This window comes from Pinus tabuliformis, chromosome 3_1, assembly GCF_031772625.1.
Source record: "Pinus tabuliformis cultivar Carrire ecotype Pingquan chromosome 3_1, CPIR1, whole genome shotgun sequence".
Classification (NCBI taxonomy): domain Eukaryota; kingdom Viridiplantae; phylum Streptophyta; class Pinopsida; order Pinales; family Pinaceae; genus Pinus; species Pinus tabuliformis.
The window spans coordinates 887,912,299-887,940,003 of record NC_142301.1 but is presented as its reverse complement, the minus strand read 5'-3'; the positions used below and the strand labels follow the sequence as shown (position 1 = coordinate 887,940,003).

Below are 27,705 nucleotides of genomic sequence, written 5' to 3'. Positions count from 1 at the left end.
TAAGCAAAGCACTCTCCAAGAGTAAGTTGCCACCATGCTATGACATAACCCTTAAACAAAACAAACCCATAGGGTGTTAGGACACACAACATATACCACTACAAACATATAAACCCCACCCACCATAGTCATGTTATGATTAGAGCAACTTAACAAAATGGAACCATGTGGAACATTGTCCCTAGTAACAAACAAACATAACACTGCCATGCACTAGAGATATGCCATGTCACTATCAATCTATCAATAATCACTAGGTTTCTCCACACAAAAGCCATTTCACTACCTCACACCATCATTATCCAACCCCTTTGGGGGCTAGAACCATCATACATGAGCAAAGGTGTAGCACCTTCTAAAGGAGCAGACTAACCATTAGACATTTTTACCATTTCAACCAGAATCCAATGTTAAAAATATTTGTGAGATTGTGAATTTTCATTATTTAAACTGCATTTTTGAATGCATGAATGGATTTAGCGCCCTTAAAAACCCCTAAGGCGTTGAAATTGTGTAGATTACAAAGCTCAAAATTACCATTCCAAGAAATCCCCATTGGATTTCAGACAAAATCGGCCAGAAAATTTGCCCAAGAAAGGTCAAAAATGTAACGTCCCTAGGGAATTTTACCCTTAGGGTTACAAGATCACAAGATAAATTGTACTAATTTTTTCAATTTCAAACAGGTATAGAAATCAACACAATATAAATACACAGCAGTTTCATAATATATAATCAGTTCTAATTTGACAGCTACTCCTAAGGCAATCTCTCCAACACAAAGAACTGGCAATATGTGATTGTAACTCTAATCACAACCTTGACCCAACAAAAACTTACAAGACTGCTTACAAAACAACTTGACTTTTAACAATTTTGTTACTCAAGTGATAACCTAACTGGGTTGATTGTCCTGTTGTCGTACTGCACAACCAACCTCCAAGTCTTACTTGAAAACGCTTCCTAGTTCATCCTCTACAGCCTCGGTAGTCCTATGTCACTCAACTCAAACTTATAGCTATAAGTTGCAGCGTCCCTAACCTCTTCCACATTTACGGTTACTAGTGTCCTCGTTTAATCTTTCCGCATCTACAGTCTGCTACAAGGTCCTCACCTTATCTATGTTACAACTTCAAAATGTCACAGGAATCCATGTTGCCACCAGGACTATCTTGTTGTCCAATCTTGCTTTACATTCACATATGGCTATTTGTAACAGAGCAAACACTAAACCTTTACTAGTCCGCAGCTACGCGAAGTAATTCGCTGGTTGGGATTGAGGGTAGACCCTCACCCCTGTGGTCGACTCCACACTTCAACACAGTTACAAGGTAATCCCGGATTGCCCTATCAAAACCATAGTAGTGTCCTTTTTCAAACTCTCGTTTGCAGCAAACAAATAATATGCCTCAGATAGCCTCCTTAAGTTAATTAATCCACAAAACTCTTCTTGCTTTCCACAACTAGATGAAGAAAATGTTGCAACGAATTACACCAAACAGTTTTTAGAGAAAGAGGGAAGATTAGCTAGGGTGGGATCATCACCACAGAAACCAATCAAAAGGGAAAAGGGGTCTCAAAACCCTCAGAGCCTCGGCTCACAAACAGAAATATCAAATCCACAATGATGATGAAATGATTTCATCTCTCTTATTTATAGATTCCTTATGGGGTCTGTTCTCCTTATTTTAGTGTGACGGGTTACAAATTTCCCTCCACATAGCCCCAATTTTGGCTTCTTCCACAAGTTTTGCCCCAATTACCACAAATTTACCCAATGTTGCCACCAAAACATTGGATAATGAGTTTCCCCCATTATCATTGACTACAGCCTACAAGGTTGGATAGTCTACTTCATCCTCCCTTGTGCAATTAATTAATAGGTGAACGTTACAGTCCCCCTTCCCAAGATTGCTTTCCCTCAAGCAATTGCAAGCTCTGGTGTTGTCAACCTCATTCTCCTCCCTTGATGTTAGAAATCAGACCATGTAGATGTTCAACCCTTTTGATGGTTCCTTCTAATTTGCACTCATAACCATATTGACCATAGGTTTTCCAATGTTCTTTAGCAATGTCTGCAACAAATACTAGCTTTCCATATTTCTCAAGAATGTGATCAAAACTAGTCACTAAGTTGCCGTCTTCACATATTGACAGTTTCCCCGCATCCATGAGATTGCCAAAAAATCTAGCAGCTCCAATTTCTGGTGCATTTATACTATGTATAATATTCAGCAACTCCTTAGCAAGCGTTAGGTTGGGATATGGATTCTCATTCCCAAAATCCTCTAAAGGAATTATATTAAATCTAGAGTCTGCATTTGCCCCAAGTTTATTCACAAAGATGAGTTGAGTGAAATCACCAGTTATGGCATGCATTGCATCTAATTTGAACCTAAGAGCCAATTGTGTTATGAAGACCTTTATGAGTTTAAAAACAAAGACATTGTCTAGCAACTCCATGTGCTCAGAAATAGGATTAGCAACTTCTACAGTAAAACTGCTAAACTTGGTAATCCCCAATCTAGATAAATATAGATTTGAATTATTTTCCATTTGGATTTCTGAGATACACTAAATGTTGCCATAAATCTTGTCAATAATAGATTCAGGGGCAGGCTATCCACTATTGTAATTAAAATTGATACCCCGGTCAATTTCTAGTCCTCCAAGATTGTGGCTTGCGCTCATAATAAAACCCCCATTAGACTTATATATTGCAAGTGTTGACGTTAGTCCATCCCAGGTGATCAATGGTGGCTCATATTCCTGCGTTTTTGGAGCCTTTGATGTTTCTTGTCATATAAAGTTTACACCATTCCACTGATCCCTCAATTGCCTTAAACCAAAGTTGAAGGCACCAAATTCTTTCTTAATGGCATGCACATCCTTCTTTACTTGAAAGATCTGCTTTTTCAGGGAATCCAATCCTTGATCCAAAATTTTACTACATTCTTGAATTTTATCGATGTGGCCAAATATCCCTTTCATATCCTACAACAATTGTTTTTCTTCCTATAAAAGCATACTCTCGTGCTTAATTCTATTTTGCATTTGGTATGTCTTCTCATCAAATTTTGTTTGACCTTTGTCTATATCTAACATTATTCACAAAATAGGGAGTTAAGTTCTCCCTCATTAAAGAATTACCCAGGTTAATGAGACTTGCCCTGAGAGATGGGTTGGATTTCCACTTGACAACAAACTTCAGTATATTAGACGTTATCTAGAGTTGTCCTAGTAATCTCTTTAACCGGTACTTGAACACATCATATCCTAACTTTCTTTTATGCAACCATGAATCTTCAACATAAATCTTTTCAGAAAAATTAGTATTGTCCTTGATTAATCCAGAAGGCTGTGAGGAACTTGCACAATCAATCTTGAAAAAGAAATAATTCACACCATCTGATCTACCCCCTCTTCACCATCAATCATATAAGCATCGCAGCTTCTTTCACGATGCTAACAAGAACATGACAATGTTTTCTCTTGAGAGTTTTCATGTTTATCCCCTACACAAGTTTTTGTTTCACTCGAATTAGTCTCCAAGCAAATAAGAAGTGATTGACACTCCTACTTCTTTGCTTCATTGTATTCCTTATCACTCACACAATGCAAAAATGATGTGCATGCATCAGAAGTGGAGCTCTCACTTTTCTCTGCCCAATCACCGAACCTAATGTCAGAACATTCCACACGATAGTTTAGTGTGCCCTTGGCTCCCTAAACTCAATTTTTCATACTACATGTATCAGCTTCAATAAAATTGTTAAAGAAATTATCGTTTCTGTAATATTGTTCCCAGCGATACCAACATCTTGTAGAGAGTTGTTATCTGACAATGTTTAAATGATTTTACGAATTCGAATCTTCTTGAGATAACATTTGTTTATCATCAATATCTTCAAATAACATCATGATTTTTCAAGGAAGTGCCAAATTACATTCGCACCCCTCCTACTCAAGTTGGTTCCCACTCAAATTTAATTGAACAAGGGCATGCAAACTTAATTTTTGACAAAGCATGGTCAATGTTGTTCTTCATGTTGTCAAACGCCCACTTAATTTCAAAGCTCCAAATAATCCAATGCCTGTGTCTCCAATTTCCACTGTTGAAATACTTGATGATGACTGAAGAAAATTGCAAAGACTTTTGTTGATATTATATCCAGTTTCGCATCTGTTATGGCAAGTTCTAAAAAGTTTTTCAACATTGAAAGCTTATTCAACAACTTACCCATGGTATTCTCATAAATGGGGTTGTCTTTTCCCATTGATAATTTCACAAGTCTAAACTCTAAGTTCAATGCATTACCAATCTTCTTGATTGTTGCACCAGTAAGAAAACAACTTTGCAAATTCATGATTACCAATGCTTTGCATTCTAAAATAATTGTAGCGAGAATGCGACCACAATGATCTTTCAGGAAATTCCCAAATAGATTCATTGTTTAAATTCGAGACAAATATGCAGGCCATTTTGAAATCTAAAGGAAATAACTTGACCCCAGTGACTTATTATGTAGATTCAATGTCAAACCAAGATCTTTTATTTTCGACATTGCAACCGTTTCTTATATATTGCGTACAGCATAAAAATTTAGATCATTGTGAAATAAATCCAAGGCTAAGAATATTCAATCTTCACCAATTTCTTTAAGCAAAGGCAACACAGACCACCCATATAACTTACAGTAAGATGCCTCACTTACACCATCTGGAAACTTCATGTTGTATAATTTATTCAAGAGCTTTGGATTAAGGGTTTGATTGCATCCTTTGCAAAAATATAAATATCATTCTATCAATGATATTGGAATCCATCCTAATTCAAGCTCATTATCATCATTTAAGTGAGAATGAGATTGAACCAAGATAGATTCCAATCACAGTGGCAAAACGATATTTAATTTTTTGCAAGAGATGCAATCAAACCCCTAATCCAAAGCTCTTGAGCAAATTATACAGCATGAAATTTCCATAATGTGCAATTGAGGCATCTGAATATGAGTTGGATGGGTCGTCTATGTTGTCTTTACTTAAAAACAATTAGTGAAGATTGAATATTCTCAGTCTTGGATTTATCTCACAAAGATTTGGATTTTTAAGATGTATGCAATTTACAAGAACGAATACAACATCAAAAATAAAAGATCTTGGTTTGACATTGGATTTGCATAATAATCGACTGGGGTCAAGCTGTCTCCTTTAGATTTTGAAATGTTTTGTGTCTTTGTCTCAGCGTAAAGCAATGAATCTATCTGGGAATCTCTTGAAAAATCATTGTGGTCACATTCTAACTACAATTATTGAAGAATGTAAAGCATTGGCAATCTTGAATTTGCAGAGTTGTTCTTTTACTCGCGCAAAAATCAAGAAAAATGGTGATGCATCGCACTTGGAGTTTAGACTTTTGAAATTATCAAGGGGAAAAAACAACCATATTTATGGGAATACCAAGACTAAGTTGAGAAACTTTCCATGTTGTAAAGATTTTCATAACTTACCATAACAAATGTGAGATTGGACATAATATCAACAGTCTTTGTGATCTTCTTCAATCATCGTCAAGTATCTTAGTAGTGGCAATTGAAGGCACGGACATTAGATTATTTAGATATTTGAAATTAAGTAGTGGCCTCACAACACAAAGAACAGCATTGACCACATTTGATATGTCTTTTTGTGATATCGATCCCCATTAAGGATCAAAGTTTTGTTAAGAATTAATTTTGCATGGTCTTGTTCAATTAAATTTGAGTGGGAACCAACTCAACGTGAGGGGTGCAAATGTATTTGGGCACCTCCTTGCAAAATCGTGTTGTCATTTGAAGATACTGATGATAAACAAATGTGCTCTTGAGAATATTGGAATTCTTAAAATCATTCAAACATTGATAGACTACAGCTCTCTACAAGATGTTGGTCTTGCTAGAAACAATATTACAGAAAACAATAGTTTCTTTAACATTGTTACTAGAGTTGATACGTGCAGCATGGAACGTTGTGTTCAAGGAACCATGGGCACACTACACTCTCATGTGGAATGTTCTAACAACAAGGTTAGTGATTGGTCAAAGCAACATGAGAGTCCCACTTATGATGTGCGCACATCATTTTTGCATTGTGTGTGAGATAAGGAATCCAATGATGGAGAAAAAGAGCGAGAGTGTCAATCACTTCCTAATTGTTTGAAGACTAATCCAGTGAAACAAAAACTTGTGTAGGGGATAAAAGTGAAAACTCTCAGAGAAAACATTATCATGCTCTTATCAGTAGCGTGAAAGAAGTTGTGATGATTATATGGCTAATGGTGAAGAGGGGGGCAGATCAAATTGTGTAAAATGTTCCTCTCTCAAAGTTGATTTTGCAAGTTCCTCACAACCTTTTGAATTGATCAAAGACAATACTAATTTTCTGGAAAGATTTATGTTGAAGATTCATGGTTGCATAAAAGGAAGTTAGAATGTGACATGTTCACTCTAATGTTGTGATCCCACTATAATGTCCCTAAGGAATTTTGCGCTTAGGATTACAAAATTACCAGATAAATTGTACTATTTTTTTCAATTTCAGACAGGGATAGGAATCACAACAATATAACTATGCAACAAGTTCATAATATATAATCAATTCTAATTTAACAACTATAGGGAAGTCTCCCGAATACTAAGAACAGGCAATTATGTGATTGAAACTACCATCAAAACTCTAATCACAATCTTGACCCAACAAACACACTTATAGGACTGCTTACGAAACAGCGTGACTTTTAACAATTTCGTTACTCAAGTGATACCCTGACTAGGTTGACTGTCTTATTATCGTATTACATAGGTAACTCCTTCAAGTTTGACTTGATACCACATCCCAGCTCAACCTCTACGACCTTAGTAGTCATCCTTCACTCAACACAAGCTTAGAGGTATAAGTTGTGGCCTTCCTGAGCTCTCCCACATTTACGGTTACTAGTGTCCTCGTTTAATCTTTCCACGACTATAGTCTGTTACAGGGTCCTTGCCTTATCTCTTCTGCAGCTTCAAATTGTCACAAGAACCTACGCTGCCACCAGGACTATCTCGCTGTCCAATATTACTTTACATCAACGTAGGGTTGTTTGTAACAAACCTATTGCCTACACTTTATTGGTCTGCAGCTTGGTAATAATAATTCGTTGGTTGGGAATGAGGGTAGACCCTCGCTCCTCCTGTGGTGGAATCCACACTTCAACACAGTGACAAGGTAATCTGAGATTGCGCTATTAGAGCCACAGTAGTGTCTTTTTCCAAACCCTCATCTGCCGCAAACAAATAATATGCCTCAAACAACCTCCTCAAGTTAATTAATCCCCAAAACTCTTCTTGCTTGCCACAACCAAATGAAGAAAATGCCTCAAAAAATTATGCCAAATAGTTTTTAGAGAAAGAGAGAAGATTTGCTAGGGTGGGATCATCACCACCGAAACCAATCAAAAGGGAAAAGGGTCTTAAAACCCTCAAAGCCTCAGGTCACAAACAAAAATATTCAATCCAAAATGATGATGAAATGGTTTCATCTCTCTCTTATTTATAGATTCCTTATGGGGTCTCTTCTCTTTATGTTAGTGTGAGGGGTTACAATTTTCCCTCCACATAGCCCCAATTTTGGCTTCTTCCACAAGTTTTGCCCCAATTACCCCAAATTTACCCAATGTTGTCAAAAACATTGGATAATGGGTTTCCCCCTTTATCATTGACTATAGCCTATAGGGTTGGATAGGCTACTTTGTCCTCCCTTGGGCAATTAATCAATAGGGAACATTACAAAAATTTCTAGTAGTTAGGCTACAAACTTTTTAAATATGATGAACAAGATACCAAGAAAAACACCATGATGCCAAACATGTAAGGTAGCTAGCATCCATGACACATATCAAACAAGTAATCAATCAATCAAAGGCATGCAACATGAGAAATACCAATAGATGAGCCATGACCATGACAATCCACGAAGGAAAAATGTGAGTTTCCCCCATTAAAACAAAAGTAGCACCTCCAACCATATGAGTGTAAGGAAAACTATTATGAATGGAGGAAACTATATGAAGGAGTGTACCCCAAATCTATCCATTGATCCATATATATCATCCTAAAACTCTTGTTATCTGATGAAAATCACATGTTTGCCCCTCAAGGCTCATACAATACTAGGAATGGCAAATGGGAAGAGCCAAGACTATTTAATGAGGCATCCCCTTAAAATACTTTGCTTCTTTAACCCCCAATGTGGGTAAGACTTACAACTTTGCCCTTGGAATTTTGATATGCATCAAAATTTTAACAAGTTGCAATAGCTTGGGCTCCTCCCTTATGAACATTTACCAGCTTTGATCAAACTCCAGATTGGCAGACTCTAACTTATTCTTGAGAGAATTCTCTCAATGACAAGAATATTTCCTTCAAGTGTAGAAACAGTTTCAAATATGGACACCTTGCTCATTCTTTTCCCAATGATAGCTAGTCATCGACTCATTGCAGTTTAGATTTCTTTGGAGAAGCAACTTCCTAAAGACCCTACTTCTCCAAACAAAAAAGGCAGAACAAAATCTTCTACCTGTGGCCATGTTCTCTTAACCAAAAGACCAAACTCGGTGCTTTATCAAGGTACCAACATCATTGGTTTTTTATTCCAATGACAACAGCTCTTTATAGCATAGGAACATCAAAACCAAAGCGTGGAAAACAACATCCAAAATATCCTCGGTGTCTTCAAAAAAGAGAAACAGTCCATAGGTCTTGTGTAGATAACTTCAATCCTTAGTCACCCACATCTGGTGATTTATTTCAAAAAGAATGAATTTCACTGAATCTCAACCAATAGTGAATTTACTCAAGATAATAAATTTTAAAAGAAATCTTTAAGATTCATTTTTTGTTACTTGAAAAATTTAAAAGCAAAACCAAATCATCCAATCAGGATTTTTCAATAATATTTACAAAAATCTTGAGCTTCCTCTTTTTGTTGAACTTATAAAAAGATAAAAACAAAATCCATGTAGATAGGTAGATAGATCGATAAGCTCAATGAATTGGGTCGATCAGTTTGAAGTTTGAACAGACTGTTTCAAGGCAGAGTTTGTCAGGGGGTCTCCAATTCTCGTCCAGCTGAGGTTTGAGTCCCAATGAAAATGCCAGGTTACCAGCTACGGTTGTCAATGGCAGTTAAAGCACCCTCCATCCAGATATTTGGGGGAAAATCTGCCACATTTTGCTTAGAGGAAAAAGATAGATAAATAAGATATAGACATGAAGTTATAATGAAACTAAAAATCCACTTAATTCATTTGGCCAATGTAATGGTGAATTATATCATATACTTTTACACTGGCACATACTGTCAAATTCTGTTGTTCCCAAGTTTGAATATAAACCAGGTGACTTAAGCCCAGACCAACACAAAACCCACAGATAAGAAAACAAACACCAACTCTCTTCAGCAACTTCTAACGACCGATACATTTGAGAAAGTAGAAGCATAAGAGATTGCAATATAGGGCCTAACTTCAATGTTAGGCTACAATACTAGTCCCACAGACCACCTTGATCTAAGTAAAAATTCATAAAATTAATATATTGTCGATGGGTATTTGTTAACTGGTGAGGTTGGAGAAGTGTTAGAATGTAAACAGGTGTTTCGTTCTCTCTGTGGCATGCCTCACCCATGCCGCATGGGTAACAAAAGCATAAGGCCCGGCGGACACACCAAGTGAGTTTGTTGGAATGGCTACCACTCAGACCTTGCACCTGAGGGGAAGGAATTGTTCTTAAGATCAAGCCCTTAAGAAATTTTATAAATCCACATCTAGTTTCAGGAGCAATTTATTCAATGAGCTAAGAATTGTGTTCACCATCTGATACGCAATAGAGAAGGCTGGGCAGTTTTCTCTCTGGCTCTACATCTATCGAAGGAAGGCAACCATAAAAACAAGCTGTGAGACTTCCGATTCAATACATTCCACTCTTGCTATTAAATAATGATGCAGGAGCATTTCCCATCAAAAATCCACTCTTTTGTATAAGACCTATGGGGGTCTTGAAATTACTAAAGGGAGTGGTTTCCATTAATGGATTTAATTATATTTTCCTAAATTTGTAATTAGTTTTAGAAAGATAGAGTCACTAAGAAGATAGGTATTTGTTTTCCCTAATTTATTGTGTAAATGGCTTATTAGTTAGATGAGTATGACACAGGATATAATGAAAGATATTGTGTAATTAGTTATAGGGAGTTAGAAATCAGTTGGGGATTCTAGCACTAACCTTCCAAGTTTAAAATGTAAGCCTGGGGGGCACAATAGAAAGACGGCCAAAGGAAGATTAGTCAGGCCATGGAGTGAAGATTTGAACCCAAGGTGTTTCTAAGGATATGTATGTACAGTTTTTTAATGAAAGAAAGTGTTTTCATTATGTTAATAGTCTCTGTGAATATTTAATTGGCTAGTTCCAGTTTGTGTGCACATTTGGAATCCATGATGGATTAACCAAAAGGATTTTCATTTGTGATTGTCTCTATGTGTGTATTAGTCTAATATGAATATGCCAATTCAGAACAGCTGATGAACAAGAGGGTAAAATCCATCACAGAAGAGGAGTAAATCATATGCTGAGAATTCGCAACAGTGGGGGGAGGACAACTCTGTGTATGCTAACTTTGTTTACAGGACAAGCAGAAAGGAAATCTATGTGCAAGACAAAACTGGAATCGAATTAAATTTGAGAATTCGAGGAGGTTTTATGTAAAAATTTACCCTGGAGAAACGAGGTTGAACTCGTTAGGAGAATGATGTCTGGAGGAACGAGGTTGAACTCGTTAAGAGAATGATGTCTGTATGTGAGATAGGCGAACTTCATTTGAGGACTGAGTGAAATCAATCTACCCTGTGTTGAGAATGTCTAGCGTAGAAGTGAAGATTGGGTAATCCCCATTCGTCCAAACAAGGGAATGAAGGATACAGGTCTGTTGTTTATTTCCATCGCTGGGAATCAAATCGTTCTTCCGAGGAGTTGAGGTCTACTCTTATTGGAAAGAGGCATCGAACTGATGAAAGTTGTGTTGAATGCGTTGGTGTAGTGGGGTTATAACATAGATTGCAAACTGAAACGTGCAAGGCAGGGAATTGCCGATTTGGAAGAGTGTATCGAAAGTAAGCAGTTATCCCTTCTATTTGTTCCAGGTAATTTGTCAAGACTCAAGAGGATTCGATTCTCCAAGAGTGAAAGGCTGCCTGAGCTAAGATGACAATTGTTGCCATGATGACCAGGAAGAGGTTTTATACTGCGATGTGTATTGCTCTATCCAAGAATCTTTTTTACTAAAGCCTGGTACTGCCAGTTTTGTTGAAACAGCAAGGGTATTTGGAAGAATCATTTATAGCAGGAGTGCTAACATCATGGACTAACAGAAAAATGACTGATTTAGTACTAAAGCAGCAAGATTGATAGTAATCAAAAGGACAACTTGGTACAAAAATTGAAAATCCTAGACCTATATTCAACATTATAGCTCTTGATTGAGGTACTAAAGACTGCTGATCACCATTGATTGCCTTTAGCTTCAAGGATTATATCAGAGGACACGCAGATAACGTTTGTGGATTATATCTTCTACTTGCTGCATGTTGTAATCTATGTAGTGAAGGAAATTTTCATCAGCTAATGGTTCATCTGAGGACCTAAATGTGTAGATTACAGAGGGCTTGTTTAGGCCTGCCTCTGAGGGAAGCCTGAGGATCTCTTATGATATTTGGAGAAAAGACCAACAATTGACACAAAGTCAAACTCTTGTTCACTATCTATGCAACAAATTCCAGGTGATCAATGAGAGGTTTGAAATGATATGATGGCATCCAATATTGACTACAGCAGGATAAATTTGCACATGTCAAGTCTGATGAAATTTTGGGCTTCGGGTTTGTAAGCCCTAGAAGACCTGAAGCAAATCCTGAGTTAATTCTAAATTCTGTGGCATTATTGAAGCCGTGGCATAAAATCGAATATTTTGAAACAAAACCTGAGCCCCATTCTAAATTGATCTTTAGACTTTTGTTGTAGCGAGTTTTTGCTTGTTGCTGTTCAAGGGTTCATTAATAAACTGATGTTTAACTTGCCATGGCTATGTTGAGCTCATAATGATGATGCCATGAAATATAGTAAGATTGTTGGCTGTGTCATGATTAATGTACTTAAGTATGCTGAGTGAAAGGCTGCCTGAGCTAAGATGACAATTGTTGCCATGATGACCAGGAAGAGGTTTTATACTGCGATGTGTATTTCTCTATCCAAGAATCTTTTTTACTAAAGCCTGGTACTGCCAGTTTTTTTGAAACAGGAAGGGTATTTGGAAGAATCATTTATAGCAGGAGTGCTAACATTATGGCCTAACAGAAAAATGACTGATTTAGTACTAAAGCAGCAAGATTGATAGTAATCAAAAGGACAACTTGGTACAAAAATTGAAAATCCTAGACCTATATTCAACATTATAGGTCTTGATTGAGGTACTAAAGACTGCTGATCACCATTGATTGCCTTTAGCTTCAAGGATTATATCAGAGGACACGCAGATAACATTTGTGGATTATATCTTCTACTTGCTGCATGTTGTAATCTATGTACTGAAGGAATTTTTCATAAGCTAATGGTTCATCTGAGGATCTAAACGTGTAGATTACAGAGGGCTTGTTTAGGCCTGCCTCTGAGGGAAGCCTGAGGATCTCTTATGATATTTGGAGAAAAGACCAACAATTGACACAAAGTCCAACTTTTGTTCACTATCTATGCAACAAATTCCATGTGATCAATGAGAGGTTTGAAATGATATGATGGCATCCAATATTGACTACAGCAGGATAAATTTGCACATGTCAAGTCTGATGAAATTTTTGGCTTCGGGTTTGTAAACCCTAGAAGACCTGAAGCAAATCTTGAGTTAATTCTAAATTCTGTGGCATTATTGAAGCCGTGGCATAAAATAAAATATTTTGAAACAAAACCCGAGCCCCATTCTAAATTGATCTTTAGACTTTTGTTGTAGCGAGTTTGTGCTTGTTGCTGTTCAAGGGTTCATTAATAAACTGATGTTTAACTTGCCATGGCTATGTTGAGCTCATAATGATGCCATTGACTATAGTAAGATTGTTGGCTGTGAAAGGCTGCCTTAGCTAAGATGACAATTGTTGCCATGATGACCAGGAAGAGGTTTTATACTGCGATGTGTATTGCTCTATCCAAGAATCTTTTTTACTAAAGCCTGGTACTGCCAGTTTTGTTGAAACAGCAAGGGTATTTGGAAGAATCATTTATAGCAGGAGTGCTAACATCATGGACTAACAGAAAAATGACTGATTTAGTACTAAAGCAGCAAGATTGATAGTAATCAAAAGGACAACTTGGTACAAAAATTGAAAATCCTAGACCTATATTCAACATTATAGCTCTTGATTGAGGTACTAAAGACTGCTGATCACCATTGATTGCCTTTAGCTTCAAGGATTATATCAGAGGGCATGCAGATAACGTTTGTGGATTATATCTTCTACTTGCTGCATGTTGTAATCTATGTACTGAAGGAAATTTTCATAAGCTAATGGTTCATCTGAGGACCTAAATGTGTAGATTACAGAGGGCTTGTTTAGGCCTGCCTCTGAGGGAAGCCTGAGGATCTCTTATGATATTTGGAGAAAAGACCAACAATTGACACAAAGTCAAACTCTTGTTCACTATCTATGCAACAAATTCCAGGTGATCAATGAGAGGTTTGAAATGATATGATGGCATCCAATATTGACTACAGCAGGATAAATTTGCACATGTCAAGTCTGATGAAATTTTGGGCTTCGGGTTCGTAAGCCCTAGAAGACCTGATGCAAATCCTGAGTTAATTCTAAATTCTGTGGCATTATTGAAGCCATGGCATAAAATCGAATATTTTTAAACAAAACCCGAGCCCCATTCTAAATTGATCTTTAGACTTTTGTTGTAGCGAGTTTTTGCTTGTTGCTGTTCAAGGGTTCATTAATAAACTGATGTTTAACTTGCCATGGCTATGTTGAGCTCATAATGATGATGCCATGAAATATAGTAAGATTGTTGGCTGTGTCATGATTAATGTACTTGAGTATGCTGAGTGAAAGGCTGCCTGAGCTAAGATGACAATTGTTGCCATGATGACCAGGAAGAGGTTTTATACTGCGATGTGTATTGCTCTATCCAAGAATCTTTTTTACTAAAGCCTGGTACTGCCAGTTTTGTTGAAACAGGAAGGGTATTTGGAAGAATCATTTATAGCAGGAGTGCTAACATTATGGCCTAACAGAAAAATGACTGATTTAGTACTAAAGCAGCAAGATTGATAGTAATCAAAAGGACAACTTGGTACAAAAATTGAAAATCCTAGACCTATATTCAACATTATAGGTCTTGATTGAGGTACTAAAGACTGCTGACCACCATTGATTGCCTTTAGCTTCAAGGATTATATCAGAGGACACGCAGATAACATTTGTGGATTATATCTTCTACTTGCTGCATGTTGTAATCTATGTACTGAAGGAATTTTTCATAAGCTAATGGTTCATCTGAGGATCTAAACGTGTAGATTACAGAGGGCTTGTTTAGGCCTGCCTCTGAGGGAAGCCTGAGGATCTCTTATGATATTTGGAGAAAAGACCAACAATTGACACAAAGTCAAACTCTTGTTCACTATCTATGCAACAAATTCCAGGTGATCAATGAGAGGTTTGCAATGATATGATGGCATCCAATATTGACTACAGCAGGATAAATTTGCACATGTCAAGTCTGATGAAATTTTCGGCTTCGGGTTTGTAAGCCCTAGAAGACCTGAAGCAAATCTTGAGTTAATTCTAAATTCTGTGGCATTATTGAAGCCGTGGCATGAAATCGAATATTTTGAAACAAAACCCGAGCCCCATTCTAAATTGATCTTTAGACTTTTGTTGTAGCGAGTTTGTGCTTGTTGCTGTTCAAGGGTTCATTAATAAACTGATGTTTAACTTGCCATGGCTATGTTGAGCTCATAATGATGCCATTGACTATAGTAAGATTGTTGGCTGTGAAAGGCTGCCTTAGCTAAGATGACAATTGTTGCCATGATGACCAGGAAGAGGTTTTATACTGCGATGTGTATTGCTCTATGCAAGAATCTTTTTTACTAAAGCCTGGTACTGCCATTTTTGTTGAAACAGGAAGGGTATTTGGAAGAATCATTTATAGCAGGAGTGCTAACATCATGGACTAACAGAAAAATGACTGATTTAGTACTAAAGCAGCAAGATTGATGGTAATCAAAAGGACAACTTGGTACAAAAATTGAAAATCCTAAACCTATATTCAACATTATAGGTCTTGATTGAGGCACTAAAGACTGCTGATCACCATTGATTGCCTTTAGCTTCAAGGATTATATCAGAGGACACGCAGATAACGTTTGTGGATTATATCTTCTACTTGCTGCATGTTGTAATCTATGTACTGAAGGAATTTTTCATAAGCTAATGGTTCATCTGGGGACCTAAATGATTACAGAGGGCTTGTTTAGGCCTGCCTCTGAGGGAAGCCTGAGGATCTCTTATGATATTTGGAGAAAAGACCAACAATTGACACAAAGTCAAACTCTTGTTCACTATCTACGCAACAAATTCCAGTTGATCAATGAGAGGTTTGAAATGATATGACGGCATCCAATATTGACTACAGCAGGATAAATTTGCACATGTCATGTCTGATGAAATTTTGGGCTTCGGGTTTGTAAGCCCTAGAAAACCTGAAGCAAATCCTGAGTTAATTCTAAATTCTGTGGCATTATTGAAGCCGTGGCATAAAATCGAATATTTTGAAACAAAACCCGAGCCCCATTCTAAATTGATCTTTAGACTTTTGTTGTAGCGAGTTTGTGCTTGTTGCTGTTCAAGGGTTCATTAATAAACTGATGTTTAACTTGCCAAGGAACAATAGCCTAACCGGCCTCTCACCTAAATATTACATTTTCTCAACCGACATCTAGGTCTAAGAATCAAAAAAAGAATTTGCGTCCGGAAACGGAACCTCGAGAAGAATTAGACAATGGTGACCTTGGCACCAACTTCCTCCAGCTTTTTCTTGGCCTCCTCGGCCTCTTCCTTACCGGCGCCCTCCTTGAACTTCTTGGGGAGACCCTCGATCAAATCTTTGGCCTCTTTCAAGGCCAAACTGGTGAGCGAGCGGATGACTTTGATGACGGCAATTCGAGCATTGCTAGGAACTTCGTCAATAACGACGTCGAATTCAGTCTTCTCTTCGACTACAGGAGCAGCTTCAGCGGCCCCAGCGGCAGGAGCAGCGCCCACAGCAGGAGCGAAGGCGGCGGCGGAGACGCCGAGCTCCTCTTGGAGCCAATCGACCAGGGATCGAGCCTCCTCCAGCGTCAGCTGCTTCAATTCTGCGCCCAGCTTCTCCACCTTGGGGTTTGCGGCAACGGCGGCCCGGACGGGTGCCGGGCGTCTGGCTTGGAGGCGACCCGCGGCGGGTGTTCTCAGATTCAGTGGGGTGCCCAGGAAGACGATATTGGGTGGCGATGCGGTGGCGGAAATTGGGGAGTGTAGTGAAGAAGAGGAATGTGCAGAGGTGGTGGCGCAGGAAAGTAGGAACAGTCGTTGTGTGAGGGCCGCCATTTTAACTCTCTCCGTTTACAATTTTCTGCTCACTGGACGAGGAATGGAAGGCAATGGAGATATTTGCACAGGGATGATGGAGAGAAGAGTGGAAAGTGCGGAGGAGAAAGGTTTTGGATAAGGTTTTACCACCTCACTCCCCCGAATGGGTTAAGGTGATTAAGGCTTCAGTGAAGCTATTAGGAGTCGAGTCATACAATCATAGCATAAGCCAAAAGCCATGAGTGTATGGGGCCATGTAGAACTTACATAACTTACATTTTCCAATCACCATATCCTCAATTTAGCAAAGCAACTCACCATCCTTCCAATTAGTATTAAAATTTGTTCTATGTTCTTTCTCCATGTAATAATTTATTTTTTTAAATCAATCTAGATATATCTATTTTAACTTTTTAAATCAATCTAGATATATCTATTTTAACTTTTTAAATCAATCTAGATATATCTATTTTAACTTTTTAAATCAATCTAGATATATCTATTTTAACTTTAGATTTAATAATTTATTTTTTAAAATTAATTTAGATATGTTTTAATTTTAGATCTTAGAGGGATTTAATTATTTTTGAATTTTTTTTAAGTGAGAAGAGATTTGATCCTTTTATTTGGTAGATTCGGAATTAAGATGAATCTAGTCTAGTTTAATTATTAGTCTATAAATAAATCGTATTAAATAAAAAACCATGAATTAAACATGCCATAAACAAAAGCCAAGAACTTGAAAATTTTATATTTTTATTTTATTTTATTTTTACTAAATCAAAATGTTAAATATTACAATATTTCTACCATATTAAGTTAAATATTACAATATTTTTACCATATTAAGTTAGAGAACACTTCTTCACACACACTATATATATATATATATATATAATTTATCCAACAAATTTTTTTTTAATATATATATAAAAATAAAATGAGTTTTAATATAATTTATATAAAAAATAAAATGAGTTTTAATATAATTTTTTTATTTCACAGTGTTATTGAAGTATGTATTTTTCTATGTGGTTGTCTATATTCGAAATTTAGGGGTGCAAGAAACTCCAAAAAGGCTCACTTAAAGACAACTCATATTTCTATTTGATTGTTTTGTTAGTGGAAAAAATAAAATTAGAATATATATTTTATAAATTTTATTATTTTAAAATTTAAGTCTTGAAATTTTTAATATTTTATAACGTTTAATTTAAATTAATATATTTTTTTAATTTTAGTGTATTTTAAAATTAATTCTTTCAAATTTTATATAAATTTTATTGGAAAATATTTTTTGGTTAAATTTTATATGAATTTTACTGGAAAATAAAAAACATAAAATTTAAATATGTAATATTTTAATTTAAAATTATTAATATTAATATTGGAGTTAATTGTGCCCAGAGGCGTTCTACAGCCTAATATAAGGGTAGATGTGTAAGCGTAAATGTTTAACATTTATATGTCCTTAATTAAAAAATAACCAACCTAAGGGTAGATGTGTAGGGGTAAATGTTTAACATTTATATGTCCGCTTAATTAAAAAATAACCAACCTAAGGGTAGATGTGTAGGCGTAAATGTTTAACATTTATATATCGGCTTAATTAAAAAATAACGAGCCTAGCTCCATCTTAACCCTAAATCTATCAAGTGTCTAAAGGGATCACATCTCTTGAGATACAAACCTCTTTTAAAGTGGAAAGAGATTTGATCTCTCTAGACACTTGATAGATCCAGGGTTAAGATGGAGCTAGGCTAGTTTTTGTATACACACATACCATATCTAGGTTGGATCCATCTCTCCCTCTCTCTCTCTCTTCTCTCCCGCTCTACTCTCCCCCTCACTCTCTCTCCATCCCTCCCTTATCACCCTCTCTCTCTCCACCTTTCTCTCTATATGTATTTCTTCTTCTCTCCCTCTCTCTCCCCCTCCAAGTGCGTCTCTCTCTCCCTCCATCTCTCCTCTCTCTTTTCCTTCCTCTCTCTCTCCTTCCCATCACTCTCTCTCTCTCTCTCTCTCTCTCTCTCTCTCTCTCTCTCTCTATTTGCCTTCCATCTTTGTCAATATCTCCCTCCCTATGTCCTTCTCTCCCCCCTCCATCTTTGTGTCTCCCCCTCTCTCTCTCTCTCTTTCCCTTCTCTCCCTCTCTCTCCTCGCCTTCTCTCTTCCCTTCTCTCCTCTCTCACTCACTCTCTCTCTCCCTTATCATTCCCTTTCTCTCTACTCCTCTATCTCTCTATGTCTTTGTTCTTAACTCTCTCTCTCTCTCTCCCTCCCTCTCTCCTCTCTATCAATTCCTCTCTCTCTTCCTTCCTCTCTCTCCCTTTCTTTCCCACCTCCCTCTGTCTCCCCTCGCCATCTCCCTCTCTCTACCCTCCAACTTTGTCAATATTTCCCTCCCTCTCTCCTCCCTCTCTGCCTCTCTCCCCCATCTATCTCTTTGTCTCCCACTTTCTCTCCTCTCCTTCTCTCTATCTTCCCTCCTCTCCTCTCTCCCTCTCTACCCATCTCTTCAGTGTCACTCCCTCTCTCTCTACCTCTATCTCTCTATGTCTTTGTTCTTCCCTCCCTCTCTCTACCTATATCTCTCTATGTCTTTGTTCTTCCCTCCCTCTCGCTCCCCCTCCAACTCGGTCTCTCTCCCCCTCCCCTCCTCTCTCTCTTCATTCCTCTCACCCTCTCTATGTGATCCACCTCTCTCTCCATCTACATGATAGAGGACTTTCACTCTATGTAATTAATGTTATATGTGATGTCTAAATTATTTTACATTTTAATTTTTTATTGTGAAATGAGTTATAGTTTTTTGGTATGTGGTATTGATAGGTTATGGTATTGGCCCATGGTATTGTAACAAAACCTATTTACAAGTTAATAATATCCATAGTAAAGTGGGTGGATATCTATGTTAAACTTGTTATATTGTAAATTTATTGTAAAAAATATTTTTTTATGTGCTTCTTAATTAAATTTAAATATGATTATGGAATTATTATTAGTACCTACCAAGGCATGACTCTATTGATTTGTCTGTTGATCACTATTAGTTTAACATTGACCAATGCAAATTATAATGTTTAACTTTGAAAAATAAATATTTATTTTTCAATATTATTAAAAAAAAAAATTGAAACGTTTTATTGGACCATAACTTGAAGGTTGCAGCCTTTGCACACTATAATGTCATGTGGATAATTTCCTTACATATTTTATGCTATAATTTATGGATATAGTTGCACTATTCATGCATGATTTTAAGATATTTGTGTAGTCATTTTTCATTCTTAAACTTTGTAGGAAATCCATCCAAAAATAAAATACTTAAAAATAACTTATATTCAAGTAAATAACACATCTACCATTACTTCCCATCATAACTTAAGTAAGTCTTTGCATAAAAAATGGATATGAATAAGATGTAAATTTCCCACAATTATTTATGTTTTCTTTAGCACTTATGTAGGAGTAAAATTGTAAATGTGTAGACTTATTAGTGTTTACTACCCGCCAAAATCAATGGCTTAAATGTTTACACTACAACATCTCCAGGGTAGATCCATCTTAACCCTAGATCTATCAAATCTATTTTCAATCTCTTTTCACTTTAAAAGAGGCTCGTATCTCAAGAAATTTGATCCCTCTCCCGGTTTGACAAATTCGGGGTTAAGATGGATCTAGGCTGGTTATTTTGTATTTGAGCCAAATCACTTTTCACTTTAAAATAGGTTTGTATCTCAAGAAATTTGATCCCTTTCGGGGTTAAGATGGATCTAGGCGTTATTTTGTATTTGAGCTCACATATAAATGTTAACATTTACGCCTTCACGGTAATTGCGCTGATAGGTGCTCTCATGTTGTAATGTAATGTTTAACCATTTTGACTAAGTCAAACTACATAAAAATAAAGTTAAAAATAAATTAAATAAAAAGATTAATGTAATGTAATGTAAATATTTTAACTCGGTCAAAATAAAATAAAAATTAATCGTATAAAAATAATAATAAAAATAAAAATGGCCTATGGTATTGAGAATCCATGGTATTGTCCCATGGTATTCATCTTAACTATGATCCACCAAGCTCTAAGAGGGATCAAATCTTTTGATATGCAAACCTCTTGTAGAGTGAAAAGAGATTTGATCTCTCTTGGAGCTTGGTAGATCTCAAGTTAAAATGGATCTAGGTTGGTATAGAACCAAGTATGGTGGAGATGTCTTAGTGTAAATGTTTAAATATTAGTTCAATTAATAATAAAAAGTTAATAAAAAAATATTCAATTTGTTATATAGTAATTTTGTTTTGCAGGGCAACTTGGCCCATCCAACTCAAGTTAGAAGTTATGCTCAGGGAAAAAATGCATAAACAATTATAAGTTATATTGATCAATGCTAAATTAATAATGGTTGATAACCAAATCATCTTATAGTCTTACTTTGGTAGTAATGTAAAGAATTGTTTAAATTATGGTGGGAAGTAATTGATGGTAGATATGTTATTTACTTTACCATAAGTTATTTTAAACTTTTTTTTTTTGTGTAGTGAATACAAAATCACTACAGAAATATCTAAAAATCATGCATGAATATTGCAACCATGTCTTAAATGGCATAAAATATGTAAGGCACTTATCCACATGGCATTATATTGTGCAAAGGTTACAGTAAGGCCTTCAAGTTGTGGTCCAACCAAATGTTTGATTTTTTTTTAATAATTTTGAAAAATAAATAATTATTTTTCAAATTTAAACATTATAATTTGCATTGGTCAATACTAAATTAATAGTGATCAACAGACAAATCTGTCTTGGTAAGGACTAATAATGATTTCATAACCATATTTAAATTTAATTAATAAGCACATAAAACTTAATACTTACTATAAACTTACAATATGACAAGTCCCCTAACCATGGATATTATTAACTTACAATACCATGGGTTATCAATAGCACATGTTGAAAAAACATAACTCATTTCACAATATATAAAATAAATAAATAAATAAATTTAAATGTAAAATATTTTAGATATTACATATAACATTGATTATATAGAGTGAAAATTTATGAATTCAGGTTGTTTTAAGAAGATTTTCTGGTAAAATCTCATTCATAAATCTTTGGTCGACGTGTTTCGAACTACCTAATGTGGTTCATCATCAAGACTGAGATTCTCTATCATATGGATGGAGAGGGGGGGGGGGTGTAAGAGACAGGGAGGGACAGAGGGACAGAGATAGTGACAGAGTTGGAGGGAGGAGAGAAAGAGAGTGATGGGGAGGAAAGAGAGAGATAGAGGAGGGGAAGGAGAGGGGAGAGGGAGGAGAGAGAAATGCAGCTGGAGGAGGAGAGAGAGCGAGGGAAGAACAAAGACATTTAGAGATAGAGGTATAGACAGAGTGAGTGACAAGGTAGAGATGGAGAGAGAGGGAGAGAAGAGAGGAGGAAATACTAAGATAAGGAAAGTAGAGAGCGGGGGAGAGAAAGGGAAGAGGGGGAGGGAGACATGAGCTGGAGGGGAGAGAGAGGAGGAGATATGGAGGTAGATAGTGACAGAGTTGGAGGGTAGAGAGAGATATGGAGGGAGAGACAGAGGGAGGGAGAGGAACGAAGAGAGAGAGGAACTAAGAGAGAGAGAGAGAGAGGGAGAGAGTAGAGTAGGAGGGAAGAGAGAGAGGGGGGGAGAGATGGATCCAGCCTGGATATTGTTTGTGTGTGTATAAAAACTAACCTAGATCCATCTTAACCTCAGAACTATCAAGTGTCGAGAGGGATCAAATCTCTTTTTACTTTAAAAGAGGTTTGTATCTCAAGAGATTTGATCCCTCTCAATGCTTGATAGTCTGGGGTTAAGATGGATCTAGGCTGGCATTATTAATATTTAGGTTATGATTGATATTTAAGTTATGGTATTGAAATAAAAAAAATATATAATATTTAAAAATTTGGAGTCACAACATGATAATGAAAAATGAAATGCCCCCAGGGCATAGAGTAGATGGTGACAAGGTGTTTTGTTAAGGCATTTCGTGGTGTAAATGTCACCGATTCAAAACTTTGTGGGAAAAACTCCAGCCATGTTAAGGGCTAGTGTGGCCCATGCCGACTGCGATCCCCAGTTGATTTTGACATTGTGTCAGTCATCTCAAGACTCACATAACCTAGAAAACAAAAGACAAAAATTATTTAATATTGAAAAACTCGATGGAAAAATAAATGAAATATTTAATATTGAAAAGCTTGATTGAAAAATATAAAAACCCCGATGGGGGCGTAATGACAGATGGAACAGGGCCTAGGGAAAAGTGCCCACTATTAGAAACAATGGAAAATATGACACTACTGAGGGGGTGGTGAATTAGTAATGTGGCCAAATTATACAATTCTTCACAAAATACACTTTTCAATCACTTTAACAATATTCATGTATCAACAACACAACTCAATTATGTATAACATAACATCATAAATATCAAGCACATGAACAACATATACACAAGACACCAAACTTTTTTTTATTACAAGCTTCAACCTGATTACATCAATGTCCCACAAGCTACTACAGAAAGGAACTTCTATCCTTGCTTGTTTATTAGCTACCACTGAAAGGGATTGTTGCCCCTGCTTGTTTATTAGTACTCATTAGAAGTGTAATACCCTCATCCCATATCTACCCAAGTAACCGGCCAACCGAGGTAAATATGCAACGAAAGGCCACTATAATGGGACTCAACCTCCTAGGTGACCTTAAGGAAGTGGAATCGATGGAAACCCACAACACAAACCTTCTATACCTGCTACAGGACTCCCAGAAGCCTTCCTAGTCATCCCCATGACTAGTCCCTGGGTCCCACTGAGTTTTAGACCATTAAACCCATGGACGCTCCCTTGATATGGACAAGGGTGCATCTGGGAGGCTTTAGTCACTCCCATAGCAAGGCATGGGTGTGTCTGGGGACTTTTCTACTCAGTCATGTTCTTGTGACTCCAGGATTTGTGCCACTTTTTCAGGCCCAAAGCCCAGGTCACTTCCCAGAACTCCATGACACTTCATAACTGAAATATAACAATAGACGAATGATGCAAATGCAATTACTTGAACAAGGACTTGACTGGACCCCTACTAGCCATGACAGACATTTCGTCAAACATGTCACAAATATGTAATCTATAGGTTTAAACAACAAATATGAGCATAGGGGTCTCATACTTATCTGAGAATCGCTAAGAAGCATTGTTCCCTTATATCATTAGTTGCATTATCATCTATTAGGTCATAGATACATTGTTCATTCATTTACAAATCAAAACATGAGGAGATCCATACATCATCACTATCATAATACATGCTTATAACCAGCATAATAACAACAAAAATATCAAGGATACATCAGCCATAGAATCCACATATAAACCAGTACATTTACACATAAGATACCAAGGAAAGAACCTCTTATTAATGAATGCAAAATCCAACCCGGTATGGGACTACCACATTCCACCCGACCATAGATTGGCTGAGCCAAATCTCTCTTCATCCAATCACCCCCGTGCCATATTCCAAGCATGAATGTGGGACTCAAACCAAAAGAACCAACCAGGGCATTGTTGGGTCTAAAATGCGGATGCAAATTAGAGTTCCATTTACTATCAACCAGGGAAAGTAAAACTTTGAGGAACATCCATCGTATGTGGACTTAGAGACAAACTAAACTAAGCTAGGTGAAGAAATGCCAAAGCTCCCTTACAGGAGGTCTTTCATTGGGATCTCCAACACCTATTTAGTCATTTAACAAAATGAAATCAAAAGACATTGTGACAAGTGTAAGAAATATTAAAGCTCCCTTATAGGAGACTATTCATTAATATTTCTAATCATATTAATTTTACAAACAAACATAAAATGAAAGCTTACCAAAACAAAAGTGTACTTGCTAGACAATGGGGGCCCTTCCAAGGATTCACAAGCACATCAAAAGAGAAGTCAAATGTAAAAGATCAAATAAACTCCATTTTATTTATCATCAATTGCAAATTGCAATTACAAGTTCTACATTCCAAGAGGTTCTAAAATCTCCATTACAATGATTCTAAATTCTAACTTCTCATTACAAACTTATAAGATCATAAGGCTCTAAATTCTAACTTCTCAATTCTAAATTCTAAATTACAAATGAAGGAAATAACACTCCTATTTACACAAACGTTATGATGACAAACTCATAAATGTGGATCCACTATTCCCTCTTCAGATTCACATATCTCTCAACCAATGGTGACACATAACCCTATCCTACATGATCTTCTCCATGAGGTCCATGATCTTATCTATGAGGTCCATGATCTCCTCAAATTCAAATTTGAACATAGAGTGCCGCATAAGGGTGTCTTAGAAGCTTCCTTTGTACCTACACATGTCAACAAATTCATTCTAATTGTTAGGTATAAGTATATGGATATTATTTTCTAAAGTTTAACCACAATTCTCTTAAAAATACTAAGAATTAATAATATTTTGGAAAACACAATGGTAACCCATTTAATGACGAAAGTGAAGCTAATGTGGTGACATGGTGGTGGAATAGAGGTGAGAAAATGTGTGAATGGAGTGAAAGTGGATGTATTTTAAGGATAATTCTTAGGCCCAACATACCCCCAAACTGAAGATATTGCATGTCCTCATGCAATCTATTACATTACTTTTTGATACTTGAGCTTTGGCTTAAACTTTGCATGATATCATTTACTTAACTTTTGCAAAGTGTTTTTGATGAATTGCAACATGGTTGGTTCTTGTGTTTCAACCATATCTTGTTTGTTGCATTCAATTTTAATGTATGAACTTTGCATAATGATAATTTGATTTTTATTGCAAAGTATTTTGTTGGAATGCGTCATGGTTGGTTCTTGTGTAACAACCATGATTGTGTTGCATCCAATTAGCTTTTAAGTACTTTTTACAAAGCCATTTATATGCTCATGTAATAGTGAATATATTTTGAAGGTATGTGGGTTTTAGAATGTGATATATGAATATGGAAAAATATGAATGTGATAAAGTATGAATGTAAATGTATCACCCCCCAAACTGATGGTTTTGGAAATTTTATGAAATGAGGAAAGGAAGTTTTTTCCAAAAATTATCATTCTAGCTTTCAAGGAATTAAATGGTTAAAAGTTAGAAAATATCATACCTCAACTTACCCTTTCAAAAATGGATGAGAGTTGTGCATGTGTGGTTGCAAAATTATGATCATAGTCTTCTTTACTTGGTTGTGAAAATGGTGGATGAAGTTGAAAAAGTGAATCTTTTATTGTTGTTGCATTTGTTGCTAAATCTGTTGTTAGATCTTCTGTTGAATGTTCGGAATCTGCTGCTGAATGTGGCTGAAAATGTATAAGGCTTGGAAGGTATACAAAATTTAGAATTTACACTTCCCCCTCCAGCCTTATTTATTGATTTGTCCTCAAGTCATTTATATCAAAAACTGAAAAGTAATGAAAGTAAATCTATTTACTCTGCTACAAAATGTGTGGTCTTCAAGTCTTCAACGCTCATTGGCACAATTCTTGTCATGTGAATAATTGTTTCGGTGTCGAACAAACAAGAAATTGTTATCTTAGTGGTCATTGATGGATGCCACTAGTCAACATGGGAGCTCCCATCTTTGATGTGGATGAGAGTCATGATGCCACGAACACATCTTTCTAAGTATGAATGAATTTGTTGTTGTCGAATACTTAGAAGATTCGATGAACAAGGGACATTGATGTATTCCCTTTGTTTATCGGCATGATAGCTTGCCCTTAAGGCATGCAAGCTTCAAGGTGTTTTTAGAAAAATATTTAGACTCAAGGACTATGGACTCAATGGTGTATGGAAGCAAGGTTTTATTTGCAAGGGTAGGAAAAAGGAAACTGACAATGAATATGTAAAGTGGAACAAAAAGCTTGTAAATGAGCTTCGTTGCTTTTATTGGTGGGTTAGGATTGAAGAAAATGTAATGTAGTGTATGTGGGTAATGAGAAATGGATAATGACTCTTGCTGGGAAAAAGTGAATTATGGCATGCACAATCTCAAAAATAGCAAATCTGCTCATTAATTCTAGAATTTCTGCTAAAATAGCTGAGTTTGACCAGCATTGACCAGCCACCTGTAGACTTCGAATTCAAGAGTAGATAGGTATTTCACCATCCTCAGACATTTAGAAACAACCCCCAAATCTTCGAATTTTCTAATCTGTCATGCAACATGTCAAACCATTAAGCTATTACAAGAAGTTGCAAGAACTTGTAATTTTCTGGAAATTTCATTTATGATCATGGACTTGTTCTTTATAATTTCTCATGAAATTAGTCTTTTGAAGACCAATCGCTGACACAATTAATCTCTTTAATGATCAGTTGATCAACCAAAACCTGGGAAAAAAAAAACTTGGCATAAAGAACATAAGTGTGTTCAAGAAGAAATGGTCATTCCCTTCCTGATTCTTACGCAAAACTTGTATTCCAAAATGAAACAGATTAAGGAAAATCAAAAGCGTAATTTTAGTCCAATTCTTGATGTTGATAACAGTCCATTTTTAATAAATACCCATGAAAAATAATTTACTTCCTGTTTGTGTCAGATGGCTCATGGAATGTGCATGGCAAAAAGCTTGGCATTAGAGGTTTGTTGTGTCCTACTGATTAGTTCGTCACATAAAAGCTTACAACAAGAAAAGTTATAATTTTAATGCCGAATTTACGCTATCCAAGGTCTGTTTCCAAGTTTAATCTGCACTGAGTATACAGAATCCAAGCTTCCCTTTTTAAGGTGGTAAAAGGTGTAGGTACAAGTGATACACGTTTTGCTTTTTCTATTTTCATATTTTTATTTTTTTATTTTTTTATTTTTTTTTGCAAATGTTGAGCTTCCTTATGCAGGGAAGTGAAGGCATGCCAATAAATTAAACAGGTTGCTTCTCACACGATTTACTAGCAAACAGGCTATTACAAATATTCTTA

At 36.3% G+C, this 27,705-nt stretch overlaps 1 protein-coding gene and 1 pseudogene across 1 annotated transcript in view; one reads left to right on the top strand and one right to left on the bottom strand.

Moving 5' to 3' along the window:
- LOC149190468 (uncharacterized) overlaps window positions 1–16,856 on the bottom strand; it is a 111,376-nt gene extending 94,520 nt beyond the window's left edge. Inside the window, exon 1 of the mRNA XM_089412184.1 lies at window positions 16,107–16,856. Coding sequence (XP_089268310.1) covers window positions 16,118–16,711 — 594 coding nt within the window. The 5' untranslated portion in view covers window positions 16,712–16,856 and the 3' untranslated portion in view covers window positions 16,107–16,117. The remainder of the gene's footprint in view (window positions 1–16,106) is intronic.
- LOC149190469 (uncharacterized) lies at window positions 5,255–6,738 on the top strand (annotated as a pseudogene).
- Window positions 16,857–27,705: the final 10,849 nt, after the last annotated feature.